The sequence below is a fragment of the Pseudophryne corroboree genome, chromosome 4 (assembly GCF_028390025.1).
Source record: "Pseudophryne corroboree isolate aPseCor3 chromosome 4, aPseCor3.hap2, whole genome shotgun sequence".
Taxonomy (NCBI): domain Eukaryota; kingdom Metazoa; phylum Chordata; class Amphibia; order Anura; family Myobatrachidae; genus Pseudophryne; species Pseudophryne corroboree.
In genome coordinates this window covers 701,708,150-701,724,125 of record NC_086447.1, presented here as the reverse complement: position 1 = coordinate 701,724,125, position 15,976 = coordinate 701,708,150, and the positions used below count along the sequence as shown (strand labels likewise).

Sequence of the window (15,976 nt, the reverse complement as noted above, 5' to 3'; positions counted from 1 at the left end):
TTTTAAGTGGCTCAAACCAATGTGATTTTAAGAAACTCAACACCACGTTGAGATCCCAAGGTGCCACTGGAGGCACAAACGGGGGCTGAATATGCAGCACTCCTTTCACAAACGTCTGAACTTCAGGTAGTGAAGCTAGTTCTTTCTGGAAGAAAATCGACAGAGCCGAGATCTGTACCTTAATGGAGCCTAATTTCAGGCCCATAGTCACTCCTGCTTGTAGGAAATGCAGAAATCGACCTAGTTGAAATTCCTCTGTTGGGGCCTTTTTGGCCTCACACCAAGCAACATATTTCCGCCATATGCGGTGATAATGCTTTGCAGTTACATCTTTCCTGGCTTTAATCAGAGTAGGAATGACTTCCTCCGGAATGCCCTTTTCCTTCAGGATCCGGCGTTCAATCGCCATGCCGTCAAACGCAGCCGCGGTAAGTCTTGGAACAGACTGGGCCCCTGCTGCAGCAGGTCCTGTCTGAGCGGCAGAGGCCATGGGTCCTCTGAGATCATCTCTTGAAGTTCCGGGTACCACGCTCGTCTTGGCCAATCCGGAACCACGAGTATTGTTCTTACTCCTCGTTTTCTTATTATTCTCAGTACCCTTGGTATGAGAGGCAGAGGAGGGAACACATAAACTGACTGGTACACCCACGGTGTCACTAGAGCGTCCACAGCTATCGCCTGAGGGTCCCTTGACCTGGCGCAATATCTCTCTAGTTTTTTGTTTAGGCGGGACGCCATCATGTCCACCTGTGGCCGTTCCCATCGATTTACAATCAGCGTGAAGACTTCTGGATGAAGTCCCCACTCTCCCGGGTGGAGGTCGTGCCTGCTGAGAAATTTGTAACACCTCTTTCATTGCTTCAATCATGCAACGAATGGCCTTAGTGGACATTAGACTAGACTCATCGTCGTCGACACTGGTGTCAGTATCCGTGTCGACATCCGCGTCTGCCATCTGAGGTAGCGGGCGTTTTAGAGCCCCCGATGGCCTTTGAGACGCCTGGACAGGCACGAGCTGAGAAGCCGGCTGTCCCGCATTTGGCATGTCGTCAAATTTTTTGTGTAAGGAGTCGACACGTGCACGCAATTCCTTCCATAAGTCCATCCACTCAGGTGTCTGCCCCGCAGGGGGTGACATCCCTTCTATACGCATCTGCTCCGCCTCCACATCATTATCCTCATCAAACATGTCGACACAGCCGTACCGACACACCGCACACACACAGGGAATGCTCTAACAGAGGACAGGACCCACAAAAGCCCTTTGGGGAGACAGAGTGAGAGTATGCCAGCACACACCAGAGCGCTATATAATGCAGGGACTAACTGAATTATGTCACCTATAGCTGCTGTTATATATACTGTGCCTAAATTTAGTGCCCCCCCTCTCTTTTTTTTCTGTAGTGTAGACTGCAGGGGAGAGCCAGGGAGCTTCCTTCCAGCGGAGCTGTGAGGGAGAAATGGCGCCAGTGTGCTGAAGGAGATAGGTCCGCCCCTTTTTCGCTGACTATTCTCCCGCTTTTTTATGGATTCTGGCAGGGGTAATTATCACATATATAGCCTCTGGGGCTATATATTGTGGTATTTTTGCCAGCCAAGGTGTTTTTATTGCTGCTCAGGGCGCCCCCCCCCTAGCGCCCTGCACCCTCAGTGACCGGAGTGTGAAGTGTGTATGAGGAGCAATGGCGCACAGCTGCAGTGCTGTGCGCTACCTTGGTGAAGACTGAGGTCTTCTGCCGCCGATTTTCCGGACCTCTTCTTGCTTCTGGCTCTGTAAGGGGGACGGCGGCGCGGCTCCGGGACCGAACACCAAGGCCAGTTCCATGCGGTCGATCCCTCTGGAGCTAATGGTGTCCAGTAGCCTAAGAAGCCCAAGCTAGCTGCAAGCAGGTAGGTTCGCTTCTTCTCCCCTTAGTCCCTCGCTGCAGTGAGCCTGTTGCCAGCAGGTCTCACTGTAAAATAAAAAACCTAATTATATACTTTCTTTTTAGAAGCTCAGGAGAGCCCCTAGTGTGCATCCAACCTCGGCCGGGCACAAAATCTAACTGAGGCTTGGAGGAGGGTCATAGTGGGAGGAGCCAGTGCACACCAGGTGACCTAAAAGCTTTCTTTAGTTGTGACCAGTCTCCTGCGGAGCCGCTATTCCCCATGGTCCTTTCGGAGTTCCCAGCATCCACTAGGACGTCAGAGAAATATATATAAATAATATAACTGTCTTATGGAAAGCTGTCTTCGTAGCTTAGCAACAGAGAAGGGAAAACTACAAGTGGGTGGAGTAATAAGTGTAGAAGGGGAGGAGCAGGATTAATTTTTAAACGCTCCACTAAAATAAAAAGTCTACATCCGCACCTGGATAGTGGCTCTGATCATGCTGGTATAAGCCTTCCTGCTGAAGCACTAGCGATGAGATGTAAAATCGTCTCGTTTGCCAGAACGGGGTAGTGAAATCTCGCCCACCCCCCACTGCCGATCCCTGCCAGTGCCCATCAGTCTAGTGCTAATGCGCTGTGTCTTGTCCCAAGCCGGGTCCAGTGTGCATGATTTCCTGTGTGCAATCTAGAGCTAGCAGCTGCCACAGAGAGTGGCTGTCAATGGGGCAACGACACTGTTAAAATCAATAGCTACAGGTGTCTGAATGTTCAGTACCACTGAATGTTCTTACACTGCTCGGCACCTCGGCGTGCTATCTTACAGACAGCAGAGCTGATAATGAAAGGGGCACATAGCTCCCTTATCACACATCGCCGGTCATACATGGGGGAGAAGCGGTATCCGGGCACATATTGAGCAATACCACTTCTCCCCCATAATGGGGAGGACTATACATCGGGGGCCTGTATTTTTCTTTTCATTTTGCATCTTCGTCTCATTGCAGACGCAGTGAAGAGACACTCACAGTGTACTAGAAAGGAAACGTTAAACGCACAGGAATTTGTTTTCCACATGTGCAAAGTCGCAGGTGAAGCACAATGGAACCTACATGAGAAAAAGCTGCACCCACTCGCATCAGAGGCCTTTTTAATTAAGACGCAGTCGCACATCAAATTGATTAGTGTAATCTAGCATTGTAGTTTTGTTGCTCCCAGTTTCTTTATTAATGTGAAAAAGGTGCACATTTTGATCAAAAAAGACGCTCGGTGGATCCTGAGAGGGGTTATTTGGCACAACTGAAGCCAAATTGACAGACGTGCCTGAATATATGCATCAGCAAAAAGGAGGCCAGACAAACTGCACACTGATACAGTAGTTCACGAACTGTGCTGAACAATCACATCTGAAACGTGTTCTGTATTGAAAAAATTAGAATGAAAGCATGCTTTCCCGCTCTATGGAACAGAAGGGGAAATTTAATGGTTACTAACCAAGATAAAACATGATTAATTCCATAAAATAGATAGAATTACAAATTACTACATTTCTTCAGGAGATTCTCATGGGTGGAGAATTGTTCTCCTTAATTTAAATGCATAAATATCTTTAATTGTAATTCTTTATACATGGCATATGAAATTAGATTTTTTTTAATAAGGGGTAGATCAGGTGGTAATCTCTAATGATTTGGAAACAAAATGAGTGTCATTCATCACCGGAATGCTCAGTGGGTGCTCTGCAATGCTTGACTCATGTTTTGCTAGGTGCACATACATTTGGTTAGCTCCAGTGTTTAAGTATATGCAGGGGCGGATTGGGATGGAAAACCAGCCCAAGAAATTCATGGAAGCAGCCATATTGGGGGTTTTGGTCTGATGAGGGAGTGGTGTCTGTTGAGGGGGGCAGGATCCCTCCTCAAGGGGGCTGGTTGTATGCAATTGCGGCCTTCCTTGCATCTTTTGCTGCAGACCAAAGGCGGATTCAGAATTAAAAGTGGCCCTGTAAAATTTTGTAGAAGTGGCCCAGAATGGGCAGCATAAGAGGTATAACATACTGTGTATCCATGGCAGCATCACTGGATGGCAGTTACTGTACTGCAGAGATGGAATAACAGAATAAACGGGGACAATGCAGTGTACTGACTGCGGTGGGCTGTCTGTCATGTGGGGGGTGGGGCAAAATGACAACACGCAAAACAGGTACCACATACACTGCCTACTAGGAATCTTCCTGGTGAACTCTATGGCCAATCCGCCCCTGAGCATATGGCATCTGTCTGCATTAACTGTCATTAATCGGAAGTTGCAGTCTAAAGTAATGGGATTACGTAGACGACTGCCACTTGAAAAGTATGTGCATGTAATTCATAAACTAGTTACATAAATGCTTCTGATCTTGCAACAAGACAGCTGAAAGCTCAACCTCTTGTCCCAGGCTATTAGGCGAGTATAATATCACTTTCACACCAAAAACTTTGCTCCAACCCAGGACACAGGGTTGGAGCTGGGTCTTTGGTAACTTAACCCTTTCCCCTATGGCAGATGGACCCAGGTCGTCGCCGTTCAGGCTAGACCCCAGTCTTCAATTTAACAGTGGTCGCTTGGAGCTCCTTTTAGGCATGACCAGGGTAATCGTGACCCAGGTCATGTCTTTCACACCAGAAGCTACCCAGGTCGGACCCGGGAATAACCCTGGTAGTGACCAGGGTCGAAGTCCCAGGTATGGTATAGAAGATCTATAAGTCATTAGGTCGACCCCATGTGGTCGACATACATAATGCTGTTAGGGTCAAAAGGTTGACAGGGTCAAAAGGTCAACAAGTTTTTTTTTTTTTAAAGTTTTTTTGTGTGACATTTTCTGTGTTTCATGATATGTCACAACAATTACAGCAAATGTAGACCCTTGCTGGCTCACTTCACTTGCCACACTTCAATCAAGGTGCCTTGCTGCACTCGGCACAGGTTACTATTCCCAATCGTAGGCCACATGGATGGTAAATCAAGCAAAAGACGAAAAATGTGTGAAAACCCCTAAAATCTTGTGTCACTCGTGTCAAACATTGACATGTTCACCTTTTGAACCTGTCGACATTTAGCAGTGTCTACCTTTTGACCCTGTCGACCAAATGGTGGTTGACCTATTCAGTGTTGATCTATCATCCAGATACCCAAAGCAATTTAGATCCAGGTAGACAGGTTTTTCGCTCATTGTGAAAGGGGTACGAGTCACAGTTATGAGAGCAGGGTTCTGGTTAGGCAGCTGTAGTTTGCAAAATGATATACACTCTAAAGTGCTATTAAATTGAGCAAATGACAGTTATTGATAAATTATTAATTTGGGCTCCATTGCTTTTGCAGTATAAAAGCAATGCATGTACAGGCTTCAATGTTTTTATTTGTCAAAGCTTATACTTCATCTGATCAGTATTTTGAACTTCATGACCTACTATACCAAAGCAGATGAATTAATACAAATATTAAAGAATTTGTAGCATCTTTCCACGACCTTTACAGGTACTGTGAAAGCCTTCACACTTACATTAATGGACGAATGGTGGTTAAATCGGTTTCTTACAAAGGGTGTTTTGGGGACAGGGTACTTAGAATCAGAAAAAACTAACAATTTTTTTTTTCTAGATTTATAAACATTTTGGGACAATGTAGTTTGGTGAGAGAAAACAGTAGTATTAAACAGTATTTTCAGTTAGAAGTGTTCTATGGATTTCTTTTAAGCCACATTACTCCCATTTTACCCTCTGTTTACAATGTACTACACCAAAAGGTCTAAACTGTTGCGCTTACAATGTTGAAAAGCCAAACCCAGGCAATGTTTAGGGATTGCAGTAACAATGAGTAGTGTACAATTAAAATAATAATGAAGTCCAGAAAAGAAGGGGTATTTTCTCAGTAGTGTTGCACTGATCTATTACATAATGGAAAGATAGGTGCTACGAGTATGAATGTCGCATGGTTCTTAAACCTTATGAAAATGTATATTTTGTTTTTCATCTAGCTCCCATTTTGTAAATCCAGTTACAAGAAATAGGTAATTAAATATTAGAAAAAAAGAATGAAACAATGTGGTATCCTTGCAGAGCTATCCTCACATACCTGCAGGAAACTTGATGTCTGTGGATTCCATTTTTCTTCTGGCCTTCCATGCCAAGTGTTCAGAATGCTTAAACAAACCTAGTGGAACCGTTAACAGCATTTTAGTTCAATTGTTGCAGTAAGAAACATATTTTGAATAGACTAATTTGCGGTGACAATGAAAACAAAATGCTCAGAAAGAAATGTCCCATTGATTAATCACAAGGATTTTAAAGAAACCGCACTTTTGTAGCTACTGCCGCTTATGCCAGCAAAGCAAAGTTACAGGCACTATGAATGTACCTTGCACTCTTGCATCTTTGTATTCGGTTTGGGATTGGAGAAAAGTGGATTCAGTACATTTGGTACAAACCCCAGCAATTATACCTCAGCATATTGGAATGTAACAAATGAATAATATATTAAGTGCTAGAAATGTTCTCATCTTTTTTAACATTAACTAGCATACAAAAAAATCCTGCCTTTCTTGGCTTACTAGAGCTGACACAGGCAACGGATATAATAAACTGCAATACCAGCACGATTTCTAAGGAATACCTCCCAGGATAGCTGTCATGTATACATTAAACGCATTGCTAGCTCTATTTTAATTGGTTTGTTAAACACTTAAAGGACTGCTGTGATGGAGAGGCCTCTGTGCTGTCTAAACTCCCAGAAGCTCTGCTAGGTGCAGTTAAGGCATTTCTAAATATAGCAGAACTATGCACTCGCAGACAGGAGATTTACCAGGAAATGTGTAGTCAGCAAGCGAGCTGCAGGTGCTATATTTGGATGGCACAATCTTGTTAAATGAGGGAAATACATGGAAAACACTTGAATTGCACATCATTAGGAAACCTGTGTTGTTGGTGATGTAAGGAGCAGAAAATAAGAATTTACTTACCGATAATTCTATTTCTCGGAGTCCGTAGTGGATGCTGGGGTTCCTGAAAGGACCATGGGGAATAGCGGCTCCGCAGGAGACAGGGCACAAAAAAGTAAAGCTTTACTAGGTCAGGTGGTGTGCACTGGCTCCTCCCCCTATGACCCTCCTCCAGACTCCAGTTAGGTACTGTGCCCGGACGAGCATACACAATAAGGGAGGCATTTTGAATCCCGGGTAAGACTCATACCAGCCACACCAATCACACCGTACAACTTGTGATCTAAACCCAGTTAACAGTATGACAACAGAAAGGGCCTCTTAAAGATGGCTCCTTAACAATAACCCGAATTAGTTAACAATAACTATGTACAAGTATTGCAGACAATCCGCACTTGGGATGGGCGCCCAGCATCCACTACGGACTCCGAGAAATAGAATTATCGGTAAGTAAATTCTTATTTTCTCTATCGTCCTAAGTGGATGCTGGGGTTCCTGAAAGGACCATGGGGATTATACCAAAGCTCCCAAACGGGCGGGAGAGTGCGGATGACTCTGCAGCACCGAATGAGAGAACTCCAGGTCCTCCTTTGCCAGGGTATCAAATTTGTAAAATTTTACAAACGTGTTCTCCCCCGACCACGTAGCTGCTCGGCAGAGTTGTAATGCCGAGACCCCTCGGGCAGCCGCCCAAGATGAGCCCACCTTCCTTGTGGAGTGGGCTTTTACAGTTTTAGGCTGTGGCAGGCCTGCCACAGAATGTGCAAGTTGAATTGTGTTACAAATCCAACGAGCAATCGACTGCTTAGAAGCAGGTGCGCCCAACTTGTTGGGTGCATACAATATAAACAGCGAGTCAGATTTTCTGACTCCAGCCGTCCTTGCAATGTATATTTTTAAGGCTCTGACAACGTCCAACAACTTGGAGTCCTCCAAGTCGCTAGTGGCCGCAGGCACCACAATAGGTTGGTTCAGATGAAATGCTGATACCACTTTAGGGAGAAAATGCGGACGAGTCCGCAGTTCTGCCCTATCCGAATGGAAGATTAGATAAGGACTTTTATAAGATAAAGCCGCCAATTCAGATACTCTCCTGGCAGAGGCCAGGGCTAGTAACATAGTCACTTTCAATGTGAGATATTTCAAATCCACCTTTTTCAATGGTTCAAACCAATGGGATTTGAGGAAATCTAAAACTACATTTAGATCCCACGGTGCCACCGGAGGCACCACAGGAGGCTGTATATGCAGTACTCCCTTGACAAAAGTCTGGACCTCAGGGACAGAGGCCAATTCTTTTTGGAAGAATATTGACAGGGCCGAAATTTGAACCTTAATGGATCCCAATTTGAGACCCATAGATAATCCTGATTGCAGGAAATGTAGGAAACGACCCAGTTGGAATTCCTCCGTCGGAACCTTCCGATCCTCGCACCACGCTACATATTTTCGCCAAATGCGGTGATAATGTTTCACGGTGACTTCCTTCCGTGCCTTAATCAAGGTAGGAATGACTTCTTCTGGAATGCCTTTCCCTTTTAGGATCTGGCGTTCAACCGCCATGCCGTCAAACGCAGCCGCGGTAAGTCTTGAAAAAGACAGGGACCCTGCTGTAGCAGGTCCCTTCTCAGAGGTAGAGGCCACGGTTCGTCCGTGAGCATCTCTTGAAGTTCCGGATACCAAGTCCTTCTCGGCCAATCCGGAACCACTAGTATTGTTCTTACTCTTCTTTGCCGTATGATCTTCAATACCTTTGGTATGAGCGGCAGAGGAGGAAACACATACACTGACTGGTACACCCAAGGAGTTACCAGTGCGTCCACAGCTATTGCCTGTGGATCTCTTGACCTGGCGCAATATTTGTCCAGTTTCTTGTTGAGGCGAGACGCCATCATGTCTACAATTGGTCTTTCCCAACGGTCTATTAACATGTTGAAGACTTCTGGATGTAGACCCCACTCTCCCGGATGAAGATCGTGTCTGCTGAGGAAGTCTGCTTCCCAGTTGTCCACGCCCGGGATGAACACTGCTGACAGTGCTATCACGTGATTCTCCGCCCAGCGAAGAATCTTGGCAGCTTCTGCCATTGCACTCCTGCTTCTTGTGCCGCCCTGCCTGTTTACATGGGCGACCGCCGTGATGTTGTCCGACTGAATCAACACCGGCTTTCCTTGCAGGAGAAGTTCCGCCTGGCTTAGAGCATTGTAGATTGCTCTTAGTTCCAGAATGTTTATGTGAAGAGACTTTTCCAGACTCGTCCATACTCCCTGGAAGTTTCTTCCTTGTGTGACTGCTCCCCAGCCTCTCAGGCTGGCGTCCGTGGTCACCAGGATCCAATCCTGAATGCCGAATCTGCGGCCTTCTAATAGGTGAGCCTTCTGCAACCACCACAGAAGTGACACCCTTGTCTTTGGTGACAGGGTTATTCGCAGGTGCATCTGCAGATGCGACCCTGACCATTTGTCCAACAGATCCCTTTGGAATATTCTTGCATGGAATCTGCCGAATGGAATTGCTTCGTAAGAAGCCACCATTTTTCCCAGGACTCTTGTGCATTGATGTACTGACACTTTTCCTGGTTTTAGGAGGTTCCTGACCAGATCGGATAACTCCTTGGCTTTTTCCTCTGGAAGGAAAACCTTTTTCTGAACCGTGTCCAGAATCATTCCTAGGAACAGCAGACGAGTTGTCGGGATTAAATGGGATTTTGGAATATTCAGAATCCACCCGTGTTGTCTTAGCACCTCTTGAGATAGTGCTAAAGCTGTCTCCAGCTGTTCTCTGGACCTTGCCCTTATTAGGAGATCGTCCAAGTATGGGATAACTAATACGCCTTTTCTTCGAAGAAGAATCATCATCTCGGCCATTACCTTGGTAAAGACCCGAGGCGCCGTGGACAATCCGAACGGCAGCGTCTGAAACTGATAGTGACAGTTTTGAACAATGAACCTGAGGTACCCCTGGTGTGCGGGGTAAATCGGAACGTGTAGATACGCATCCTTGATGTCCAAGGATACCATAAAGTCCCCTTCTTCCAGGTTCGCTATCACTGCTCTGAGTGACTCCATCTTGAACTTGAACTTTTTTATGTAGAGGTTCAAGGACTTCAGATTTAGAATAGGCCTTACCGAGCCATCCGGCTTCGGTACCACAAATAGAGTGGAATAATACCCCTTTCCTTGTTGTAATAGGGGTACTTTGACTATCACCTGCTGAGCGTACAGCTTGTGAATGGCTTCCAACACCCTCTCCCTTTCGGAAGAGACGGTTGGTAAGGCAGACTTCAGGAAACGATGAGGAGGATCCGTCTCTAATTCCAACCTGTACCCCTGAGATATTATCTGCAGGATCCAGGGGTCTACCTGCGAGTGAGCCCACTGCGCGCTGTAATTTTTGAGACGGCCCCCCACTGTCCCCGAGTCCGCTTGAGAGGCCCCAGCGTCATGCTGAGGTTTTTGCAGGAGCCGGGGAGGGCTTCTGTTCCTGGGAAGGAGCTGCCTGTTGGTGTCTCTTCCCTCTTCCTCTGCCTCGTGGCAGGTACGACAAGCCCTTTGCTCTCTTATTTTTGTAGGAGCGAAAAGGCTGCGGTTGAAAAGTCGGTGCCTTTCTCTGTTGGGGAGTGACTTGAGGTAAAAAAGTGGATTTCCCGGCAGTAGCCGTGGCCACCAAGTCTGATAGACCAACTCCAAATAACTCCTCCCCTTTATACGGCAAAACCTCCATGTGACGTTTTGAATCCGCATCGCCTGTCCACTGTCGTGTCCATAAGGCTCTTCTGGCTGAAATGGACATAGCACTCACCCGAGATGCCAGTGTGCAAATATCCCTCTGTGCATCACGCATATAGATAAATGCATCCTTTATTTGTTCTAACGACAGTAAAACATTGTCCCTATCTAGGGTATCAATATTTTCAATCAGGGATTCTGACCAAACTACTCCAGCACTGCACATCCAGGCAGTTGCTATAGCTGGTCGTAGTATAACACCTGCATGTGTGTATATATTCTTTTGAATAACTTCCATCTTTCTATCTGATGGATCCTTAAGTGCGGCCGTCTCAGGAGAGGGTAACGCCACTTGTTTGGATAAGCGTGTGAGCGCCTTGTCCACCTTAGGGGGTGTTTCCCAGCGCGCCCTAACCTCTGGCGGGAAAGGGTATAATGCCAATAACTTTTTTGAAATTATCAACTTTTTATCAGGAGCAACCCACGCTTCATCACACACGTCATTTAATTCTTCTGATTCAGGAAAAACTGTTTGTAGTTTTTTCACACCATACATAATACCCTGTTTTACGGTATCTGTAGTATCAGCTAAATGTAACGTCTCCTTCATTGCCAAAATCATATAACGTGTGGCCCTACTGGAAAATACGTTTGAATTTCTACCGTCGTCACTGGAATCAGTGCCCGTGTCTGGGTCTGTGTCGACCGACTGAGGCAAAGGGCGTTTTACAGCCCCTGACGGTGTTTGAGGCGCCTGGACAGGCATTAATTGATTGTCCGGCCGCCTCATGTCCTCAACTGACTGTTTAAGGGAAGATAAACCATCACGTAATTCCACAAATAAAGGCATCCATTCTGGTGTCGACCCCCTGGGGGGTGACATCTGCATATTTGGCAATTGCTCCGCCTCCACACCAATATCGTCCTCATACATGTCGACACCACGTACCGACACACACCGCAAACTCACAGGGAATGCTCTAATGAAGACAGGACCCACTAGCCCTTTTGGGGAGACAGAGGGAGAGTCTGCCAGCACACACCACAAAGCGCTATATATACAAGGGATATCCTTATATTAAGTGCTCCCTTATAGCTGCTTTAATATATATATATATAGCCATTAATGTGCCCCCCCTCTCTGTTTTACCCTGTTTCTGTAGTGCAGTGCAGGGGAGAGACCTGGGAGCCGTTCTGACCAGCGGAGCTGTGACAGAAAATGGCGCCGTGTGCTGAGGAGATAGGCCCCGCCCCTTTTTCGGCGGGTTCTTCTCCCGCTATTTTTCCAGTCAGGCAGGGGTTAAATATCTCCATATAGCCCCTATGGGCTATATGTGAGGTATTTTTAGCCTTGTATAAGGTTTATATTTGCCTCTCAGAGCGCCCCCCCCCAGCGCTCTGCACCCTCAGTGACTGCCCAGTGAAGTGTGCTGAGAGGAAAATGGCGCACAGCTGCAGTGCTGTGCGCTACCTTATGAAGACTGAGGAGTCTTCAGCCGCCGGTTTCCGGACCTCTTCACGCTTCAGCATCTGCAAGGGGGTCGGCGGCGCGGCTCCGGGACCGGACTCCACGGCTGGGCCTGTGTTCGATCCCTCTGGAGCTAATGGTGTCCAGTAGCCAAGCAGCAAATCCACTCTGCATGCAGGTGAGTTTACTACTTTCCCCCTAAGTCCCACGTTGCAGTGATCCTGTTGCCAGCAGGACTCACTGTAAAGAAAAAAACCTAAACTAAACTTTCTCTAAGCAGCTCTTTAGGAGAGCCACCTAGATTGCACCCTTCTCGTTCGGGCACAAAATCTAACTGGAGTCTGGAGGAGGGTCATAGGGGGAGGAGCCAGTGCACACCACCTGACCTAGTAAAGCTTTACTTTTTTGTGCCCTGTCTCCTGCGGAGCCGCTATTCCCCATGGTCCTTTCAGGAACCCCAGCATCCACTTAGGACGATAGAGAAATCTTGTTATGTAATAAAGCAACATTTGCTGTAGCGGCTGCAGAGCAATGACCCCAATTTTAAGCCTTGCCTATCCTCTTCTATGCTACGTGTAGACAAGCCTGCAACATTGATATGTACTGTAGCAATCTTTATTTAGCAAATGTTCTAAAAAGGATAAGTAGAACTATTATTCTCTTAATGTACTAGATAAAAATCTCCCGCTATAACATATACAGTACCATTCAGCTGTCAACTAAGGCTTGGTTCATAAAGGATTACATTATTACTTGTCTTACATACATTATGTTGTAAAGAAAACCTAAAATTCTTTAAAGAATGTTCTGGGTAAACAAGTCTACAAGAAATTATTTACATCTCACTAGATACCTGGGGCTCAATCCAATTAAGTGCTTAGGGGGCGAATTGCCTTTGAAAAGGCAATGCCAGAAATGGCAAAGCAATCTGCCCCCGTCACAGCCCAATCTCACCCTGGACTCACAGGTTTTTGTACACAGCACTATGGGTCTGCACACATAAATCCAGTGGTACCATAGGTGCAGCATACAACCGGACCTACTTGCACAGCTAACGAAATTGCAGCTAATTGGACTGAGGTTGAATCAGGTGACGTTGCAGAAACTCAATCCACAATCGGTATAAGAATATTGGGTTAATAATTATTACATGTGAAAAACATAATTGGGATTAACAAAGTGAATTCTAGCACTCAAGTACATAGTATATTAGCACATTTCCCTTTACCCATGCATACGAGCCTTATTCTGTGCCCATTTGGATACTGAGTTGTGAGTAACATGTAACAGACATGCCCCAGAGACGCAGATTTTTTTTTTTTTTTTAAAGAAATGGAAAGGGCCTGACCTTCATGAGATATTAACCAGACACAGTATAAGGAAGAAATCGCCATAGGCAGATTACCTTTCCATCATTGTAAAGGTTAGGATTAAATCGAACACTGTGGCCTCCTGTTGTTTCCAAATTCACAAGTGGAGGAGAATTAGGATAATCTTGAGGAAAGTACACATCAAATTCAAAACAGCCATTGGCATACGGTGTGTCTGCTGGTCCAGTTATTAAAACCTGAGGGTTAGAAATTATATAAGATTGGAACAATGTGTTAATAATCATTATAAGTGTAGACACATTCATGTTATCTCAAACAGTCTCAAAAATGTTCCCATGCTCAACCATTCAAATCCCATATGACCTGGCCCAAACAGATTTCCAGTCTAATCTATAAATTGATTTGATGGGAAAATTTCTACTGCAGAACACCCAAATGAAGGTCATCTTTTATTTTTTAACTTCGAGGCAGAAATGTACCATTTCTTTCAACGTACCAAACCGGGATGAAATAGGATTTTAATTACCTACCAGTAAATCCTTTTCTCGTAGTCCGTAGGGGATACTGGGAATCCATTTAATACCATGGGGTATAGACGGGTCCAGTTGCACCCATGGGCACTATAGAAGTTTGATAATGTGTGCTGGCTCCTCCCTCTGTGCCCTTCCCAGACTCAGTCTAGGAAACTATGCCCGAGGAGACAGACATACTTTGAGAAAAGTAAATAGATAGGGAAAGTGGCGAGATTTCGAACCAGCACAACCAGAATAAGAGAAAGCCATGCTAACCAAACTTGAAAACAGGGAAAGCAATAGCTGAACCAAACAGTAGTTCTTAAGCAAGTAACCGTGCAGGAAGAACGAAGCATCGGGCGGGCGTCCAGTATCCCCTACGAACTACGAGAAAAGGATTTACCTGTAGGTAAGTAAAATTCTGTTTTCTCTTACGGCCTAGGGGATACTGGGAATCCATTTAGTACCATGGGGAAGTACGAAAGCTCCCAAACCAGGTGGGAGAGTGCTGAGGCTCCTGTAGAACAGATTGACCAAACTGAAGGTCCTCAGAGGCCAAGGTATCGAACTTGTAAAACTTGTTCGAACCAGACGAAGTAGCTGCTCGGCAGAGCTGTGATGCCGAGACACCAGGTCAGCTGTCCAAGAGGAACCCACCGACCTAGTAGTGTGGGCCTGTACAGATTTCGGAATCAGCAAACCTGCCGTGGATAAGCATGTTGGATAGTGAGCCTGAGCCAGTGTGCAACTGACTGTTTTTAAGCAGGACACCCAATCTTATTGGCATCATAAAGAACGAACAGCGAGTCCGATTTCCTGTGACGAGCAGTTCGCTTTACATATACCTTCAAAGCCCTTACAACATCCAAGGACTTAAAGTAGCAGCGGTGTCCGTAACAACCGGAACCACAATTGGCTGGTTGATGTGAAACGCCTTAGGAAGGAATTGTGATGAGTCTCGAGTTCAGCTCGTGGAAAGTCAAGTAGGGGCTCGTGTGTTGTCTCCCAGCTCCGATACACGCCTTGCCGAAACCAAGGCCAACAGCGTGACAGTCTTCCACGTAAGATACTTTACGTCTACGTCCTGTAATGGTTCAAACCAGTCCGATTGGAAGAATTGCAGAACCAAATTGAGATCCCAAGGTGCCGTGGGAGGCACAAAAGGAGGTTGGATATGAAGAACACCCTTCAAGAACGCCTGGACCTCAGGGAGAGAAGCAAATTGTTTCTGTAAGAAAACAGACAAGGCCGAAATCTGAACTTTTATAGAGCCTAGGCCCACATCAACTCCCGACTGCAGAAAAAGCAGGAAACGTCCCCGATGAAATTCCACCGTAGAATATTATCTGCTCTTACACCAAAAGACATATTTCTTCCAGATGCGATGGGAATGTTTTGAGATTACCTCCTTCCTGGCTTGGATCATAGTCGGGATGACCTTGTCAGGAAACCCTCTCCTGGCTAGAATCAGTCGTTCAACTTTCATGCCATCAAACATAGCCATGGTAAGTCTTGATAAGCAAACGGGCCCTGTTGCAGAAGATCCTCTCGAAGAGGCGGAGGCCACGGATCTTCGTTTAGCATCTCAAGAAGATCTGTATACCAGCCCTTCGCGGCCAGTCTGGAGCAATGAGGATTGCTTGAACTCTTTCCCCTTTTTATTCTTTTGAGAATTCTTGGGATCAGAGGAATGGGAGGAAACAAGTACACCAGCTGGTAGACCCACGGAGTTGTCAGGGAGTCGACTGCTACAGCTTGTGGGTCCCTCGACCTGGAACAATACTGCTTGAGCTTCTTGTTGAGTCGAGAGGCTATCATGTTGATTTGTGGACAACCCCACCAACATAACAGCCACTGGAACACCTCCGGGTGGAGGTCCCATTCCCCTGGGTGCAGGTAGTGTCTGCTGAGGAAATCTGCTTCCTAGTTGTCTACTCCCGGAATGAAGATCGCTGACAACGCCATGGAGTGTTTTTCCGCCCAGAGGAAAATTTTTGACACCTCTGACATTGCAGCTCTGCTTTTCGTTCCGCCCTGTCTGTTTATGAATGTCACCGCCGTCACATTGTCCAACTGAACTTGAATGGCCTGATT

At 46.1% G+C, this 15,976-nt stretch overlaps 1 protein-coding gene across 9 annotated transcripts in view; it reads right to left on the bottom strand.

Annotated features, from left to right (window-relative positions):
* The window catches only part of BIRC6 (baculoviral IAP repeat containing 6), a 771,630-nt gene that overhangs the window by 30,203 nt on the left and 725,451 nt on the right, over nt 1–15,976 (bottom strand). For all 9 annotated transcript variants that reach the window (XM_063917949.1, XM_063917953.1, XM_063917952.1 and 6 more), the window contains 2 exons: nt 13,445–13,606; nt 5,982–6,059 (listed from right to left, as the gene is read on the bottom strand). In XM_063917949.1, the coding sequence (XP_063774019.1) occupies nt 5,982–6,059; nt 13,445–13,606 (240 nt within the window). The remainder of the gene's footprint in view (nt 1–5,981; nt 6,060–13,444; nt 13,607–15,976) is intronic.